The sequence below is a fragment of the Diceros bicornis genome, chromosome 3 (assembly GCF_020826845.1).
Source record: "Diceros bicornis minor isolate mBicDic1 chromosome 3, mDicBic1.mat.cur, whole genome shotgun sequence".
Lineage (NCBI taxonomy): Eukaryota > Metazoa > Chordata > Mammalia > Perissodactyla > Rhinocerotidae > Diceros > Diceros bicornis.
In genome coordinates this window covers 22,264,666-22,285,111 of record NC_080742.1, presented here as the reverse complement: position 1 = coordinate 22,285,111, position 20,446 = coordinate 22,264,666, and the positions used below count along the sequence as shown (strand labels likewise).

General features: G+C 36.9%; 1 protein-coding gene across 2 annotated transcripts in view; it reads left to right on the top strand.

Moving 5' to 3' along the window:
- The window catches only part of SEMA3A (semaphorin 3A), a 533,676-nt gene that overhangs the window by 344,018 nt on the left and 169,212 nt on the right, over window positions 1-20,446 (top strand). The window contains exon 1 of one of the 2 annotated variants that reach the window (XM_058524664.1): window positions 5,723-5,855. The exons of the other annotated variant lie outside the window; for it this stretch is intronic. Coding sequence (XP_058380647.1) covers window positions 5,798-5,855 — 58 coding nt within the window. The 5' untranslated portion in view covers window positions 5,723-5,797. Of the gene's footprint in view, window positions 1-5,722; window positions 5,856-20,446 lie in introns of those variants that run through there. 2 annotated transcript variants of the gene reach the window in all.

Below are 20,446 nucleotides of genomic sequence, written 5' to 3'. Positions count from 1 at the left end.
TTTCTTATGGCTGAGTAGTATTCCATTGTGTATATATACCATATCTTCTTTATCCATTCGTCCCTTGATGGGCACTTAGGTTGCTTCCAAGTCTTGGCTATCGTGAATAATGCTGCAATGAACACAGGGGTGCATGTATCTTTACGCCTTGGTGTTTTCAAGTTCTTTGGATAAATACCCAGCATTGGAATAGCTGGATCATATGGTAGTTCTATCCTTGATTTTTTGAGGAATCTCCATACTGTTTTCCATAGTGGCTGCACCAGTTTGCACTCCCAGCAGCAGTGTATGAGAGTTCCCTTCTCTCCACATCCTCTCCAACACATGTTGTTTCCTGTCTTGTTAATTATAGCCATTCTGACGGGCGTGAGGTGATATCTCATTGTAGTTTTGATTTGCATTTCCCTGATAGTGATTTTGAACATCTTTTCATGTGTCTGTTGGCCATCTGTATATCTTCTTTGGAGAAATGTCTGTTCAGGTCTTTTGCCCATTTTTTAATTGGGTTGTTAGTTTTTTTGTTGTTGAGATGCATTTGTTCTTTGTATATTTTGGAGATTAAGCCCTTATCAGATGTATGGTTTGCAAATATCTTCTCCCAATTGTTAGGTTGTCTTTTTGTTTTGTTGATGGTTTCCTTTGCTGTGCAGAAGCTTTTTAGTTTGATGTAGTCCCATTTGTTAATTTTCTCTATTGTTTCTCTTGCCCGGTCAGACAGGTGCTTGAAAATATGTTGCTAAGACCGATGTCGAAGAGCGTACTGCCTATGTTTTCTTCTGGAAGTTTCATAGTTTCAGGTCTTACATTCAAGTGTTTAATCCATTTGGAGTTAATTTTTGTGTATGGTGTAAGGTAAGGGTCTACTTTCATTTTTTGCTTCTGCCTGTCCAGTTTTCCCAACACCATTTCTTGAAGAGACTTTCTTTTCTCCATTGTATGTTCTTGGCTCCTTTGTCAAAGATTAGCTGTCCATAGATGTGTGGGTTTATTTCCGGGCTTTCGATTCTATTCCATTGATCTGTGTGTCTGTTTTTGTGCCAGTACCATGCTGGTTTGGTTACTATAGCTTTGTAGTATATTTTGAAATCAGGGAGTGTGATACCTCCAGCTTTGTTCTTTTTTCTCAGGATTCCTTTACTTATTCGGGGTCTTTTGTTGTTCCAAATAAATTTTAGGATTCTTTGTTCTATTTCTGTGAAAAATGTAGTTGGAACTTTGATAGGGATTGCATTGAATCTATAGATGGCTTTAGGAAGTATGGACATGTTAACTATGTTAATTCTTCCAATCCAAGAGCACAGAATATCTTTCCATTTCTTTGTGTCTTCTTCAATTTCTTTCAGAAAGGTTTTATGGTTTTCCATGTACAGATCTTTCACCTCTTTAGTTAAGTTTATTCCTAGGTATTTTATTCTTTTTGTTGCAATTGTAAATGGGATGGTATTCTTAATTTCTCTTTCTGCTACTTTGTTGTTAGTGTACAGAAATGCAACTGATTTTTGTATGTTGATTTTGTATCCTGCAACTTTACCATATTCGTTTATTACTTCTAAAAGTTTTCTTGTGGATCATGTGGATTACATGATATAAAATCATGTCATCTGCAAATAGTGACAGTTTCACTTCTTCCTTTCCAATTTGGATCCCTTTTGTTTCTTTCTCTTGCCTGATTGCTCTGGCTAGGACTTCAAGTACTATGTTAAATAAGAGTAGTGACAGTGGGCATCCTTGTCTGGTTCCTGTTCTTAGAGGGATAGCTTTCAGTTTTTCACCATTGAGGATGATATTAGCTGTGGGTTTATCTTATATGGTCTTTATTATGTTGAGGTACTTTCCTTCTATCCCCATTTGATTCAGAGTTTTTATCATAAATGGATGCTGTATCTTGTCAAATGCTTTCTCTGCATCTATTGAGATGATCATGTGATTTTTATTCTTCATTTTATTAATGTGGTGTATCACATTGATTGATTTGCGAATGTTAAACCATCCCTGCATCCCTGGAATAAATCCCACTTGATCATGGTGTATAATCTTTTTAACGTATTGTTGTATGCGATTTGCTAGTATTTGGTTGAGGATTTTTGCATCGATGTTCATCAGTGATATTGGCCTGTAGTTTTCTTTTTTTTGTGCTGTCCTTGTCTGGTTTTGTTATCAGGGTAATGTCAGCTTCATAGAATGAATTAGGGAGCTTCCCCCGCTCCTCAAGTTTTTGGAAGAGTTTGAGAAGGATAGGTATTAAGTCTTCTTTGAATGTTTGGTAGAATTCACCAGGGAAGCTGTCTGGTCCTGGACTTTTATTTTTGGGGAGGTTTTTGATTACTGCTTCAATCTCCTTACTGGTGATTGGTCTATTCAAATTCTCTACTTCTTCTTGATCCAGTTTTGGAAGGTTGTATGATTCTAAGAATTTATCCATTTCTTCCAGATTGTCGAATTGGTTGGCATATAGCTTTTCATAGTATTCTCTTATAATCTTTTGTATTTCTGAGGTGTCTGTTGTAACCTCTCCTCTTTCATTTCTGATTTTACTTATTTGTGCCTTCTCTCTTTTTTTCTTGGTGAGTCTAGCTAAAAGTTTGTCAATTTTGTTGATCTTTTCAAAGAACCAGCTCTTGGTTTTATTAATTTTTCCTATTGTTTTTTTGGTCTCTATTTCATTTATTTCTGCTCTGATTTTTATGATTTCCCTTCTTCTACTGATTTTGGGCTTTGTTTGTTCTTCTTTTTCCAGTTCCTTTAGGTGCATTGTTAAATTGTTGATTTGAGATCATTCTTGTTTGTTGAGATAGCCCTGTATCACTATAAACTTCCCTCTTAGAACTGCTTTTGCTGTATCCCATAAATTCTGGCATGTCGTATTTTCATTTTCATTTGTCTCCAGGTATTTTCTGATTTCTTCTTTGATTTCTTCATTGACCCAGTCGTTGTTCAGTAGCATTTTGTTTAATCTCCACGTATTTGTGGCTTTTCTGATTTTCTTCCTATACTTGATTTCTAGTTTCACAGAGTTGTGGTCAGAAAAGATGCTTGGTATTATGTCAATCTTCTTAAATTTATGGAGACTTGTTTTGTGGCCTAATATGTGATCAATCCTGGAGAATGTTCCATGTGCGTTTGAAAAGAACGTGTATTCTTCAGTTTTTGGATGGAATGCTCTGTATATATCTACTTGGTCTATCTGGTCTAGTGTATCATTTAAGGCCAATGTTTCCTTATTGATCTTCTGTTTGGATGATCTATGCGTTGGTGTAAGTGGAGTGTTAAAGTCCCCTACTATTATTGTGTTACTGTCTATTTCTGTTTTTATGTCTGTTAATAATTGCTTTATATATTTAGGTGCACCTACATTGGGTGCATAGATATTTACAAGTGTTATATCCTCTTGTTGGATTGTTCCCTTGATCATTATGTAATGCCCTTCTTTGTCTCTTTTTACAGTTTTTGTTTAAAAGTCTATTTTGTCTGATATGAGTACTGCTACCCCAGCTTTCTTTTCATTGCCATTTGCATGGAGTATCTTTTTCCATCCCTTCACTTTCAGTTTGTGAGTGTCTTTCGGTCTGAAGTGTGTCTCTTGTATGCAGCGTATATATGGGTCTTGTTTTTTTATCCAATCAGCCACCCTATGCCTTTTAATTGGAGCATTTAGTCCATTGACGTTTAAAGTAGCTATTGATAAGTATGTACTTACTGCCATTTTTCAACTTTTTTTTCTCAGTGTTTTAGTAGTCCTTCTCTGTTCCTTTCTTCTTCTATACAGAATTGATGGTCTCTAGTTTGATCTCTGTCTGAAAGCTCTACTCTTTAACTCTGCTCCTCCCTCCTTTTATGTTTTTGATATCATTCTAACCTCTTTTTTGTGCATTTGTATCCATTACCCTCTTATCATGGAAATAGATAATTTTTCCTATTTGTGGTCTTCTCTTTTCCCCTTAAATCAGTCCCTTTAACATTTCTTGTAGCACTGGTTTCTTGGTGACAAACTCCTTTAATTTTTGCTTGTCTGGGAAATTTTTGATCTCTCCTTCCATTTTGAATGTTAACCTTGCTGGGTAGAGTATTCTTGGCTGTAAGTTTTTTCCTTTTAGCACTTTAAATATATCATGCCATTCTCTTCTAGCCTGTAAGGTTTCTGCTGAGAATTCAGCTTATAGCCTTATGGGGTTTCCTTTGTATGTAACTTGACTTTCTCTTGCAGCTTTTAGGATTCTCTCTTTATCTTTAATTCTAGACATTTTGATTATGATGTGTCTTGGTGTGGGCCTCTTTGGGTTTATGTTGTTTGGGGTTCTCTGTACTTCCTGTACCTGGATGTCTGTTTCCTTCCTTAGGTTAGGGAAATTTTCATCTATTATTTCTTGAAATAGATTATCTGCCCCTTTGTCTCGCTCTTCTCCTTCCGGGACACCTATAACACGGATGTTAGTGCGCTTGATGTTGTCCCAGAGGTCCCTTAAACTGTCCTTACTTTTTTAAATTCTTTTCTCTGTTACCTGTTCAGCTTGGGTAATTTCTTCTAGTCTTTCATCCACCTCACAGATCCGTTCTTCTGTATCCTCTACTCTGCTTTTGAGTCCCTCTAGTGAATTTTTCATTTCTAGTATTGTATTCTTCATTTCTGATTGGTTCCTTTTTTATCTTCCATTTCTTTCTTGACATTCTCACTGAGTTCATCTATTCTCTTCCCCACATCAGTGAGCATCCTTAACACTCTTTGTTTGAACTCTGTTGGGTAGGTTGCTCATTTCTGTTTCACTTAGTTCCTTTTCTGGGGTTTTGTCCTGTTCCCTTACTTGGAATGTATTCCTTTGCCTCCTCATTTTGCCTCTTTCCCTGTGCTTGTGTCTACGTATTAGGTAGGTCAGCTATGTCTCCTGCTCTTTGATAGGTGACCTTATGTAAGTGATGGCTTAGGAGGCCTGCAGTGTGCTTCCCTCAGTTCTCAATGTTCCAGGGGTGACCCCTATGTGGGCTATGTGTGTCCTTCTGTTGTGGTCTGTTTTCTCTCCCTGTAGGTGCCCAGGGAGGCCGAGTTATGCTCCTGGCCAGCTGTTGTAATGCTCAGCTGCTTGTAGTTGTTGTGGGCCCTTCAGTCTCTTTATCAGGTGTGGGGAGCCCCAGCACAGTTGGCTGCAAGTTCTAATAGCACATCTGTGTTGCAGTATTTCTTTTAAGTGAGTAGGCCCCCAGCGTGGCAGGTTGTTAGGCTCAGGGACTTACAATTGCTGTAAGCCTCCAGCCTTTAGGTCTCTTGTCAGTTCTCTGAGGATTGCAGATGTGTGCGGCCGGCCTCAGGCACAGGAGCACCCAATTGTTTCAGGCTTTGGAAGGTGGGGCAAACCCCCTATGTGGGTCTTTGGGAAGGACAAGTCTTCTGCAGGTGACAAGCCCTGCCGCCCACAGGTCCACACACACAGTCAACACAGTCCTGCCCCATGTGCATGCACCGACCTCCCGAAGCAGACCCAGTCTCTCCACGGCAGGAGCCCCACACACTCCACCACTGCCCCACACTCTCCACCTGCTCCTTGTGCACACCCTGTCCTACTGAAGTCGGCTCAGTTGCCAGGCTGCAGAGAATCCAGTCACCAATCTATGCAGGCCCACAAGTTGCCTGAGGGCTTGTTGTTTGGTGGGGCCAGTCTCTAGGGTGGGCTGCCTGCCCTGGCTGAGCTGGATTAAATCGGTGCTCTAGCAGGTGGGGCAGACCTGGGCTAGCAGGTCTCAGGGAGAACTCCAATGGTGTCTGTGTCAGCACGCCCACACCAGGCCACAACAATGGCCGCCACCAATGTCTCAGTCCCTGGAGAGGTCTCACCTCTCACCGAGATGCACACAGGGCCTATCAGGTGAGTCTCTTTTCACCAAAGCACTGTGCACCTTTCTTTCTGGTGATTTTAGGTTGCTTTCTCAAACAGGTGAGTTTTTGTGTGGGACCTTTAAGAGCCGGTTTTAGTTTCTTTGTGAACCAGCTTTTCTGGGGGTACTCCCCAATGTTTTAGTATCAGGCAAAGTCAGATATTATGCCGCTGGTCTCGGTTGTGCTGGGTCCACAAAATGCCCACAGCGGGGGCGCTCCCCGGCTCAGGGCCCCGCTCCTCCAGGGAGGCTGCGTACCTGTGGGCTGCTCATGGGCGGCCGTGAGGCGCTGTGGCTGGTGAAGGCAGCGTTTTTCTCTCCAGAAGGAGTTTCTGCCTCTTCCACCTCGGTTAAGATTGTCCGTTGTTGCAGGAGTTCCTCTTATCCAGTTTTCAGTTCTGTCTCAGGGGTAATTTTTCCACGAGTAGTTGTAAATTGTCTGTGTCCGCGAGAGGAGGTGAGTTCAGAGTCTGCCTCTGCCGCCATCTTGACTTCTCTCTAATTATAATTAATTTAAAATCCTTCACAACCACTTATATTTTGCTCCAGTTGACAAGGCTTACAAGGAAGAGCATTTATACTGATACATAAATGATAATGATTATCCACAATGCCCAAATTTTCCAATGGTAAATCAGTGATGTTAGAGAGCCTGTAGGCCAGCTTATTAATTTTATTAATTATAAAATTGAAGCCTAAGATAATTCATTGGCTTTCACTCTTGAAGAGTTGTGGCAAAGAGAGGATCAGGGCCCAGGTCTTGCATCCACATAGTTTTTTGAATATGTTATGATGTTCCATTATGTTCATAGATAAAGTAAGTAATGGAGAAACTTAATGCCCCTATTTTCTTCTCCATATTGAGAAGTGTTTTTATTTAATAGGAATGTTATTTACAATTTATAATAGATGTTATTTTCATCACAATACTTAATGTATTTGGGACAATGTACTGTTTGCAACACTGACTATACATTAGAATCACCTGGTAAGATTGATTAAAAAATGAAATACTGACACCTGACCTCAACAGAGGATCAATTATATTAGCCTCAGTATTTTTTTTTTTTTTTTTTTTTTTTTTTTTTTGTGAGGAGATCAGCCCTGAGCTAACATCCGCCAATCCTCCTCCTTTTTTGCTGAGGAAGACAGCCCTGGGCTAACATCTGTGCCCATCTTCCTCCACTTTATATGGGACGCCGCCACAGCATGGCTTACCAAGCAGTGCGTCGGTGCGCGCCCGGGATCCGAACCAGCGAACTCCGGGCCGCCGCAGCGGAGCGCGCGCACCCAACCGCCTGCGCCACCGGGCCAGCCCCTAGCCTCAGTATTTTTTTAAGCTTGTCAGGTGATATTAATACATGGTCAGGTTTGAGATCACTGTTCTGGTGGTATATAGTTCAATATAAACTTGAACCCTCAAGAAAATAAAGTTATATATTACAGCCAACTAGAAAAGAAGTTTAAACCATTATCTGACAAATTTAGATAATGAAGATAATCTTAAACATGTATATTAAAAGATTAACTCAAATGGCAGGAAGACTCATACATGTTGTGAACTAGTAGATATTATGTTAGGTATCCCAATTGGTTCCCATCAGATTCTGAAATAAAATTCCATTCTATTAATTATCTAATTTGCTTACGAAATGGTATAAATTGATTTAATATAGTACATAATTACCATAATTAGATAGCCATCATTCATTTCCCTCTTGGTTTAGAACAATGCAATACTCTTATTTGAAGCAAACATTTTATTTCTTCTGTTAGTCAAGTTTGTAGAAAGTCTTTATCCCTTTTAATACTTCTATGTGTATTTGTAATATTGTTGTTATCTTTTATTAATGAAAGCAACTGACACTATAGAAGCTTAGCTGTTTTAAGTGTTAGAAATTAAACATAGATCACTATGTCAGCATGTGGCCTTCAAACAGAACAAAAGAGTTTGTAAATACACATACAATAAATGAATAGAAAGAGAGGGAGTATGCACATTAATTTAGCTGATTTTTGCAAAAGTCATTTGAATGTAGGGAAAAACAACCTAGGAGATACATATTTTGTCTTACTACCTTTGTGTTTATCCTTTTTTTCTTTTTTTTGTGAGGAAGATCAGCCCTGAGCTAACGTCCGTGCTAATCCTTCTCTTTTTGCTAAGGAAGACCGGCTCTGAGCTAACATCTATTGCCAATCCTCCTCCTTTTCCTTCCCCCAAAGCCCCGGTAGATAGTTGCATGTCATAGTTGCACATCCTTCTAGTTGCTGTATGTGGGACGCGGCCTCAGCATGGCCAGAGAAGCAGTGCGTCCGTGCACGCCCAGGATCCGAACCAGGGCTGCCAGTAGTGGAGCACGCGCATTTAACTGCTAAGCCACAGGGCCGGCCTGCTTTTTGTTTCCTTCATTGTCCTTTCTCAGAAGCAGTGTTTTCCATTGAGTATCAGCCTGCAATGTGGAATTCCAGAATTTTATTCCACTTATATATGAATTATCCCTGACCTTAAACCATGGTGCCTTTATTGATTATTAGGTAATACCTTACATATTGAGTGATATAGGATTGTATAATCACTAGGAATGAAAATAAAAAGTATAGTCAAACAAAAACAACTGAACTCTATCACTTATTTCTTCTAACGACTTACAGCCATTAGTGGTTGGTTTGGCCTTTTGCCCACTTCTCTATTTCATTCAGCTTCAAAACATTGCAGTCGTCACTGCAGTGCCTTTCAAAATTAAGCCATTTCAACAAATAATCTTAATATTTATAATTCTTTTTTGTTTGTTTCTTCATTTGTATTTGAGAAGGGATAGTATAGTAACTTTTATTTTATCCTCTTGAGTGATGTTAAGCTTGAACTAGGAAATGAAGACATTGGGAATTCTCAAACTGTATATCTAAATAACAGAAAAATCTGCCCCAAATGATTGTCATTTCACTCTATTTTATGCTAGTAACACCATTTACAAATTTGTCTGTACTCTACTCTCCATCTCATAGTTTCTGTCTTTTCATGACTTTTATTGTCTTGGGTTCTTCTTACAACCTTCTCTCTATGTGTCTGGGTGTTTGCCATACTCAATTGTTTGTGACTCTAGTATTCAAATCCCTAAGAGAGTAAATTTGACCTGAATACAACAAAATGTTTTACTGAAAAGAGTTGTTGTGCCAGGCCACGTCAGAGGCATATAGAGTGCAGACTTTGGCTCAGGCAGAGATCTCTAATCCATTAAATTGTGGTTGCATGATATAAAGCATGGCAGCAAACTACTGTTCCTATTATTCAGAAAGAGGCTATGAATGTGATGGACACTCAGTTTTAATAACTTTGCTCTATATTCAACTGCCACATGTTCCATAGGTAGCTTGAGGACCATATGTGTCCTTTCTGGGGTTCAATCCTGATTAGGTCTTTTCCCCCTCTCTTTTTTTCTCTTTATTATTTTTTAAGAGCAAAGATTCTTAAGCCAAGCTGCCCCTATTCTGTTCTCAAGTTATTTACTATATATAAGTTATCTATAAGTTTTCTCACTGTAAATTAGGAATAATAATAGAATTTACCTCATAGGGTTATTGTGAGGACTAAATGTGCTAACATAAGAGTACCTAATCTATATAAAAATGACATAAGTTGAAGCAATTGTAGTTATCAGAGTATTGTTATCAGCAAATATACAAGATTCTCCTCTCTTGGGTATAAGTAGAAGCCCAAAGCACAAAATTCTAATTTTTCATTAATTGTATAAGAATTTTTAGAGATAAAAATATCAAATTTATTCTAGGAATTTTGTTGCAAAATTTTTTGTATTTTAATAACAATTCAGAATAAATAATGGCAATGAATTTATCAGTAAATTAAGATATAAGCAGAATTTCAATTAATGGTTCCCAAGCTTCATTCAAGTATCTTTTATAAGTATTTACCTTTGGTTTTATGATCTAACATTTCTGTTAAAGTAGTACTATGTGAAATTAATTGCCATTTTCCCATATAAATATAATTTCCCTCAAAAGCATAAATATAGGCCAATGGAAAAGATGATTCAATAAGAAGGTGATCAATAATTTACAAATAACTTTTATCTCAAATATTGGTCAACATAAATTTATAAAATTAGAGATGTAGAAAAATATCTATTTATACTATTAATTTTATTAATTGTTTCACTTATTTAAAATTACATGGTTTTTAACAAGTTACTTTGTCATTAATACCCTCTCTTTGCTTACCTATGAAATAAAGTTTAATGATCCTTATCTTGCAGAGTACTCAGAAATTGAGTTTCTAAAGCACTTACCAGCAATTACTTTAATTAATCACTTGTATTTCTTTGACTTTAGCATACAGTTCCTAATGCAAGATCCCAGCCTCCACGTAGTGGCTCTCTCTCTAAGTATTTATAGGAGTTCCGGCATCAACTTGACTAGCCACATACAGAGAGTAACAGCATCAAGTTGTCTCTATAGTGACTCTTTTTTATTAGAGAAAAATGAACTTAATAAATGACATTTTGGAACAAACTCCATGCATCCAGCAGCTTCTGCACACTAATATAGAAATAAATTATTAAAATATTATATTTATAGTATCCATTTGGCATTACACGAAGCTGAATGTCCTTGCTCTTTCAGTAACATGAAACTCAAAATATAAACATTTTATTCCAAGTAAATCCAATAAGACCCTATGTTAAATACTGTATACTTAAGCAGGCTAAACTCTCAGGATGGGAATTAGGGTCAGGATAAAAATTAGTACTGAGCCAAGCAGTTTGGGGATATATTGTTTTTATTTTTAACAATAAACTTATATCAATGTGCTAAGAAAAATGAAATATTAATAGCATTAAATAAATTTAAATATTAATTCTTCTAGGATATTTAAGAAATAGAATATATTAACATTCTCTTCCCTGACAATTGGTTTGTCAATATTTTAAACATCTGTTTGTTTTTCATCTTAAGTAAAGTCAATATGCAAAAGTATTTTACACATGAATGAGCATGCCTGTCCTGCATCTGCTCTGTACCAGTTCCAAAATTAGACCATAGAGATCTAGCAGTTTTCTCTATATATCAAGGTATTTCTACAATCTCTAAAGCAGGGAAAGACATACACTATACAATGAAATCATTTCACTCATCACTTCAAGCTACCTATTTCATGGGCTTGCCAACAACTTTTATAGTTTAGTAGAGTAAAAACCTTTTAACATTGGTTTTCCTAAGGTAGAGGAGCCAGGACTCCTGGTGTCCCATGAGGGGGCTTGGGATGATTTGTGCTACAGGCAGTGTTTGTTGTGTAAAGATTGTGTTCACATTTTAATTTCTGGTGTGAATTAAAAAATACTTCAATACAGAGCATTCTCCTCTTCTACCCATACAAAAGAACAATGTTTTGTCCTAATTCTGGTGAAAAACTCTGTTGGAGCCAGCAGAAAGAACAGTCACGATAAGGGACCTGTTTCTTTTCCGGCTTTCTAACAACAAAATGCCCAAATTATGAAACTCACAATAGTAAACCCATTAGAAAACAATTGTCCACACCCAACTTGAGCATAAGTCATTATCTAAAGCTAATGGTAAAACTGAGTCTTTCCAGTCCTCAAATTACTAGAAGCATTAATGCTTAGATTTCATCAAGGACTAAAAGAGCCTAACCGTATTTTTTGACAGTTTATTCTGTGATTACAGTATCACTAAGTAATGTGCTTCTCAAACTGCAAATTGCTTTAATGTTGGGATGCTTTTCTCTAACTGCTGTGAAGAGGTGGTGTTCTAATTTTATTTCCTCCACAATTACTATGTCAGCTCCCTTGGAAATATGGCAAGGATAGACTGATAAAGCTTTATGTAGGAGTTTTGCATCTAAAGTCTTTTACTATTTAACAGGATTTATGTATAATATCTCATAGGGAAAAATATATTTGTAAAGATGAGTGCTTCCAAAAAGCATCACCTATTTCTTTTAAATTACTGAAATAACTGCAATTTTTTTTTAATTTGCTGCTCTTGTAAGGTGTAGCAGTTCCAGACAGACCTGCTACTTACTTCTGTGAGCATAGAGACAATCTTTCAGTGTCACCGTAACTGTATAAAGCACTAAAATATGAATCTGGTACCTTTAAGACCTTGGTAAAAAAAACTTGAGGTGGCTGTTCACTAGGCACAGTGGCAGATTATTCTAATGGGTTTCTATGAGGCGGAAGGCAGGCTAAAGATACAGTCCCTTTCTTTGGAAAAAAAAAAGAAAAAAGTAAAATATTTTGAGTTAATGATATGAAAAAAGTCATTGCTTACCAGGTCCAGCAAGCCAAATGAGACTTGTTTTAAAAACTGCAAACTCTTATAGAGACTAGTTTTAAAAATTAGTCCATGGGGGCCAGCCTGGTGGCATAGTGGTTAAGTTTGCATGCTCTGCTTCGGCGGCCTGGAGATTGCAGGTTTGGATCCCGGGTGCAGCTTTATGCACCACTTATCAAGCCATGCTATGGCAGGCGTCCCATGTATAATATAGAGGAAGATGGGCACAGATGTTAGCCAAGGGCCAATCTTTCTCAGCAAAAAGAGGAGGACTGGCAACAGATGTTGGCTCAGGGCTAATCTTCCTCACCAAAAAAATTAGTCCATAAGATTTACTTTAGGACTGAACTGTAAACTATTATACAAATTTTGGAATCCCTTGTCATCTACAAAAACTAATGTGTACAATTTTGTTCTTTGCTGTCATCTTGTAGAATTATTATATTTTATAGAAAACATAATGTTAAAAAATTCTAGAAAAACAAGTAAAATTCAGAGCATCACAACAATATGCAATGACCAAGGGAAGAACAATTAGCAATGGAATTTTACATAATAATTTTTATTCATATTTTATTTAGTCAATATTGTTGAGTACCTACAGTGTGCTAGGCACTGTGTTATGTAGAGGAGGCACAAACACATATGGCACTACCCAAATAACACTTCTTGTCTAGTTGGGGAGAAGAACAGTAAACAAAATTATGGCAAAAGTAAATCTATGAAGTTCCACCCTATGATAAATACTATGAAGCAAATAGGATATCATGAAAAAATTTAACTGCGGAACCTATTGTGGATTCTCACATCAGGGAAGACATCGCTGAAGTAGTAACACTTAAGTTGCAACATAGGGTTCAAGTTAGCCAAGTGGAGAGGATGGGGAGGGGACTAGAAGATTCCAGACCTAAGTTATAACATCTGCTAAAGACCTAAGACAGAAAAGCACGATAGCTCTAAGAGTGGTGTAGGAGGAAGAAATTAATAAGACACTAGCCCTATCATGGCAGTGTCTTGAGCAGAGGAGTTGCATGATATGATCCATGCTTTAGGAGGATCCCCCTGATTATTCTGTGTCCAATGCATTGAATGGCCGAGTCAAATTTATTTGGAATTCTGTTGCATTAGTCCAAGTAAGAGAGAAGAGTGACTTGAACTAGGTTGGTAGTGGTGGCAATTGAAAGGCATGTGTGAGTTTGAGATGTATTTTAAAAGTAGAATTAACTGTGACTTTCTAAATTTGGGTAATTTGCAACAACTGTGCACTTTTCTATCGATTGCCCTAATAGTTAAAATCTCAAAGATATCTTAGAATATTAAAATTGCTTGAATTAGCTATATGCTCTAGATCTTCAGAAAAGATTGCTGGTGCTATTTTCACACACACACACACTCTATTAAAGTAGGTAAGAATGCAAAATACACCTTTTAACTTTCTTGTAGCAGATCTGCTCCCCACAGTTGCCTTAACCTTGCTAGATATTAGTCAGTGTGTGGTCATTAACAAAACCTGGTATGTGAGTTCCCAAATTAGTATTCAACAGGCTCTGAACGCAAGGCTTTTGAGATCCCTGCAGATGTTATTCATCTTTCAATAATGAAGTATGGTATTTCATAGTATTAGACATTTTATAGTATGGAAAACAGTGAATAGCTAGTAGTTATATCTTCATTTTTGCAGGTAAACACAAATATTGTGAAATAGCTTTATAAGGATTTTGGAGAAGTAGAGGCATCAATGTGAAGGAAAAATATGTTTTTAATACTCAAAGGAATGTTAATAATCAGCATCCCTTCTAATGCCATTCAAAAGGGTACATTTTTGCCCACCCATATATTCCAGGTAATATTGATATTGCAAAGAGCATTTAATCACTTGCTCAAAAATCTACCAAGCTTGAAAATTACAATGCTGATTGCTAATTTTTTAGGAATTTAAAGAAAAAACAAGGGATTCCGTACAGGTATTTTAAATCAGTGCTGGAACGCATAATAGACATTTCAAGTCTGACTAACTTTAGGTGAAAAGTTTAGTTATAACTAAGGATTTGGGCTTGACAGTGTTATACAGAGTTTCTTTAACAAAAGAAATTGGGATGTTCTTGAAAAGATTAACATTTTATGGGTCAAGATGGAAGACTATGACTTCCATTCAAATAAATATATAGGAAAAAAAATCCTATGGCTAGAACACACAGCTGGTGAAAACATAATATTCCCACATACATTTCATGTCTTCTTGACATGTGTATCTTCACTGTATACAGAATTATATGCATACTAACTTTCCCACAGAAACATGCCACCTCCGTAGAATTGGAATGTGTATTTTACAAATAATTCCTTCACAGACAATCCAGGCAATAAATACTAAGCAAAGTGATAAAACTATCTTTTCTGTGGCTCACTCAATTGTGAAACATTAATCTAAATCACTTTTTTCTAATAGATTATTTTGAAGATGCTTTCAAGTCACAGAATGACCCAAGAATGTTATCATAATTCTAACAATAGCATTTTATTAAGTGTCACACTTTCAGGGGTTCATGATTACTTGTCATAAGGAAAAGTTTGTAAAGACTACTTTTCTGCTATAAGGCTCAAAGACAAAGACTTAAATTTGAATTGGATCCAAATAACTAAGCAGTTCTCATAGCAAGAGCAAAAATGGCATACTTTGGTCACCTCAGGAAATCAGAAAGTATAAACTCCATCATTTCTTTTTTTTTTTCCTCTGATGCATTAAATACTAGTAACCTTTGATTCCAGAGGATGATATGAAAAATAAATAAATAAATAAAAAGGTCTTGTTATATTGACAATTCCAATTGGAAAGAATTGTCTAGAAACTTTAAAAAATTGGAATCATTACATCTTCAGAAGGAAAAGGCCTTAAAGATATTCAGACATTACATCATTTTTTTCTTTTTAAGTTTGCGTGAGAAATATTTAGGGGCAGGTATTTCACATGTGGTCTAACAGAGGCAAAAAACCACACAGAATCTTGCCAGTAGTTCCATCATAAATCAGATGTAGAGTTAAATGTGGTATTCAGAACAAAAACTAAGCTTTCTGAATCTTCCTTAACCCTACAGGTAAACTAGATATATTTGATAGTAATTCTGATATTATGTTACTTAAATATAAGGAAAAACATTATTAATATAACATACGAAATCTCAGCAGATTTCATCAGCAAACAGAATTCATGCTTTAGAAACCGTTTTACTGGATGAGTTAGAGTAGAAATATATTTAAAACATTATGACAGACTTTCTTCATCCTCTCCTACATAATTAAAAGAAGCTAATGAGTGTAAAAAAGAAACAAGTATTGAAGCCAAGGAGACTGCATTTGCTAACCACTTAAGGCAATGTTTGATACAAGTTGACACAATTTCTAATCTTCTACCCAAGAGAAATTCCCGAAGTGGAAAAGACGGCCTATTTCAAGTCAAGTATTTTTGTCAAGTTGTTTGGGAAGAACAAGGCACATCTGCCCAAAGTACATCAACTTCTTAAAATGTAGAAGCTCTGAACTAGGAAGGTATAGAGTTGATGAAAGCTAAAATATATCCAAATTCTCCCAGAAGCTTTGGAGTAAATTTTTTTAAAAAGCTATGAAAATCTATTGGGAGTTGAGCATATTTGAGTCTAATTAAAAGAGACACTATTTTATGAAGTTCTGGATATGCTGATTCAACCAAAGCAAGAATCCTGCGTGATGAAAATCTTACATGGGAAAGAGTGTTGATAGATAGGTCTTGAGTTGGAAGTATGAGGTCACTGGTTTATATCCTGAGGAGAAAACCTGGACATATTCCATGAAAAACAGCTGCTTTCATAAAATCTTTTGCACAGAAATGGAATTAAACTAGCTACTGTCATTTTAAGGATTCCACAACTCTCAAAGAGAGGTGGGCAGTTGGACTCAAGCATGGCACTTCAGCATGAAAACATAATTTTCTTCAAAATAAATCAATAACAGACAAAAACTACATTGCAGTCAGAGTACATACTTTACAACTTGAATTATTAACATGTATTGAGGCTTGCTTTATGGCCCAGAATACAGACTATCTTGTGTTTCATGTTTACTTGCAATGAATGGATATTGTATTGGTGTTTGGTAGAGGGTTCTACAAATGTCAACTAGATCAAGATGATTGATAATGTCTAAGTTTTCTGTATCCTCACTGATATATATATATAATATATACATATATACATATATATGTATATATATTTCTTGGTTCTATCAATTATTTGAAGAGGATTATTGAAATCTCTGAATATAAAAGTGGATTTGCCTATTTCTCTGTGTAGTTCTATCAGTTTTTGCTTTGTGTAGTTTCAAGGCTTCTTATTAGGTGAACAAACATTTCCTACTGTTATGTCTGACTGAAAAAAAAGTGTAGTTTTTTTCCGCTTGCGGGCCCCTGTAGAACTCCCGAGATCCCGCGAGATCGGGCTTCCCCCGGGCAGTGTGTTCCAGGCTGCAGCGGCGTTGGGCCTGATTCCGCGATTCTCTGAGTCTCCGGTGATGTGCTCGGTGCGTCTCACCCATCCTCGCTCAGCTCGTCATTTTTTAAAAATACCTGTCTTACTGTTTTAATATTTTTACAAGGATAGGTTATTTTTTCATTTTAACAAGGAATATTTTTTAAAAAAACAAAAACACCTCCCTTACCTCCCCAGTTTTAGATCTTTCAAGTGGTGTTGCCTAAAGCCAAGGTGACCCAGTCAGAGATCCCCAGGCCGTTTCCTGGTGGATAATTCCCCCTCGCCTGGCTGGACCCACGCGGGAGCGCTGTGCCCCGACTGCCTGCACCCATGGCTCTGGGGACTGGCCTGGTGGAGGTGCAGAGCTCACAGGAGGAGCAAAGCCACCACAGAGAGCTGGAGGGAGACGGGCCCGTTGCTCTTTGCCCCAGCTCAGAGTTACCAGCTCGGGCACACAGCAGGTGCTTTAAAAGCTGCTAGAGATTTCGAAGCCCCTCGTTGAGCAGGCCTCGCCTGAGGTTTTGTACGCCAAATCCTTCTTGTTGTAGGAGCAATGCTCTATTTAAAGAGCACTTCAAGGCAGCCTGTCAGCACCTCCACGTTCATGATTGGGGATCCCAGCATTTGGTCCAGGTCTGAAAGACTAGCTCCCTAGACGTGAGGTCTAGTCCTGACTGGACCACTGCCTGGCTTTGAAACCTGGGCACTGCCCTCTTAGCATCGGTGGCCTGGCTATCAGCCCATGCTGCCCGCGAGGCTCACTTTCCCACCTGCCGGCAGAGACCATCCTCATCCTTCAGAGGGGCCTACCTGGCGTAAGGATTCTGAATGCAGTAATCAATTAGCCATGTCTGCTGTGGGTGCAGGAGGGAGGAATGGCTGAAGATGTGCCAAGAATTTGTCGTCTTCCATGTAAATGCCTGGTCAGTGTCCCTCCTGGTTCTGCCTGCCCGCTGGAGATTCTGCTCACTCAGCAAAGCATCCGCAAGACAGGGACATCAGCTGATGGCCCGTGCCCTGTCGACCACCATGAAGACTCTGCCACCATGAAGACTCTGCCGGCCTCAGTGCACAGGAGCAGGTGCCCTCTTCCACTGGGGCATCCCTGGGAAGGCTCCCGAACCCACACCAGGACAGATGGATGTCATGCCCGCCCCAAGGCCTGTATATAAAATATGTCAGAATAATGATATGTGTTACAATATATACAATGCTTATACAATATGTACCATTTTACAAGAAAGACTTGTCCAAAAATATATAGATATATAAAAACTTGTCTCTTGAAACTTACAGGAAACAGAAAGTGACTTAATGTTTTATTTTTCAGTTCTAGGCATATGATTGAAACTCTAGGAAACTGTCCAAAGTTTTTATTCAGAAAACGCATGTTAATCAATTTCAGCTGTATTAGATATTAAATATTTGTTTCACTAGTGTTATAACCTTTTTCAGTGTTCTATTTACCTTAAAATAGATCATTTTTAATTTGGGAATTTATATTTTTAAAAATAAGTTAAAATTATATTAAGGAATCTACTGAAAACATGGGGCATTGTTGTTACAGTACTGTTACCCTCCAAATATATAAAGGAATTGCAGACAACACTTGAGCACAAAGAAGGGACTTGGTCTACATTCATTTTTAGAATAATTAGCGTAATGTCTATGATTTTAAAATTCCCACTGAACTGTTTCTCCCCCAAATATTTTAATATTCCAGTGTTTATTCATATGTTGTGTTGTATTTTTAATAATCAAAGTCTGATATTAATGACAGTATGTCCCTAAATTCTCCTTGAAAATAGGAGTAATTTTATGTTTAACAAAAGGCTGTATGTCATACAAGGTTGGGAAACATTGGGTTTAATAAAGTTTTCTTAAGTGAATTTCCTTACAACTAGACGTCTAAACGTCTTTAGTGTCTTAATTTTGAAGCATAATATGATGATATATTTAGTATTCTACCAGACTCATTTTCTCATGGAATCCTTTGTTCCATGGAGCGCCAAAGGAAACTAGTGTTTTATGGAACATACCAGTATATGATCATTTATTCATTAACATGTATATTTGCTTTCATTAGGAAAAGAGGGAAAAACAGTTCTTAATATATAGATAACATCATGTAAATGTCACAGAAAATATTTTCTAACTTTTGTTTGGAATATTTAAGATTTTCTTACCCACATGCTTTTCCTATTTAGTTTTCTGTTTACCAACCATGGAAATACGATGGAAGGTAGAGAAGAAATAAAGGCAGTATAATTCAAGTTAAATGTCACTAAAGTCACATTTTGAACCTCAAACAGTGTATCTACATTAAAGAGGAAGTTCATGGTAGAATTGTTTAATTAAGGAAACAAAAATACATTTATGAAAAGATTGGCCACAAAAATTGTGTAAGGCCAAGTATAAGAATCCATTTAAGCATAGAGATAAAAACATGCATGTTTTTGTTAGCTCAGGGAGATTCTTTCCCTGCAAAAAACACAAAAGATCCACAGCATAGCATCTTGAAGATCATCTCCATTTGCTTTCTCTCTGAAGTCCTGTTGACAGCTGCTCCATAACAACCTTAAAAAAAAAAAACACAGCAAAACACAACAAAACAAAAGGCATCTTTTTATATTTTATGGTCCTTTCTTGGAGAAGAAAATATGCATTTTTTAATCCCTCTTTTGTTGCCCTCATATGATTATAGGTAAGAGTTCTAAGGTCAATGATAACTATGCTGCAGTGTATATTAAATCAATGTGTGTAGTTTGTGAATGTTACAAGTCAACTACTGATAGTTAAAACCCTCTTTCTTTCTTTGATGTCTACAAGGATGATAACCAACTGTGTGTATGTGGATGATGTGCCTTTCCTGATATACCCTCTTTTGACTTCAAGTCTGTTGGTAATTGGTACTTTTGCAATAAGAGCGTTTTCAACTACCTGAATCAAGACTTTCATAGCAATATCACTTACTGGTTCTTGACAGCTAATGAAGTGGCAAAGTAGGGCTGATAAACTCCAGAGCCTATCAAGAGAGCTGAGTGTAGCATTTTTTAGATTCTGATTTACTAAATGAGGTGGAAGTCATTAAGTTCATCAAACAAACTCAGCTATGAACTTTTAAACTGATTTCTTGATTTTTTTTTTTTAAGTAGAAGTAATTACTCTGCTTTGAGTGCTTAAAAATGATAAAACAACAGTTATAATTGGGAAAAGCTAGAAATTTTTTCTCTATTTTGCGATTCTACTGGTTTCCACCACTTTTTGAGTTTTATCAATAGTGGCGTTTAGCTTAATAAGAAACAAATGCCTATTTTATATAATTCCCTTACAAGAAAGTATAAAATTAAAATAAGTTTTTAAAATCTTGGAAATCTTATTAAAAATTGCCAGTTAGAGACACAGCAAAATACATAACCTCAGCTTTTAAAGCAAGTTTTGGACCTCAGCTTTAAAAGCAAGTTTTGGGAGGTGGAAGTACATAGGTTGTTATAACATTAATTGAAGAGAAAGTTAAAAAAATAATACCTATTGTGTTTTCAAAGAAATAAACATGTTCCAGTTTTAAAGATGTAAAATTATTTTCAAATATTTAATCCAAAGTTTAGTAATAACAATATTGTTATAAAAAAGTGATTGGCAGAGATAATCTTAACTATTTACATGTGAAATAAACAAGTATCAGGAAAACGAAAGAAGTAAGAAATCAGTGACTTTAGGTAATGTTACTTGACTCTTTCCTTGCTCACGTTGAACTGCTCTGAGGGTTT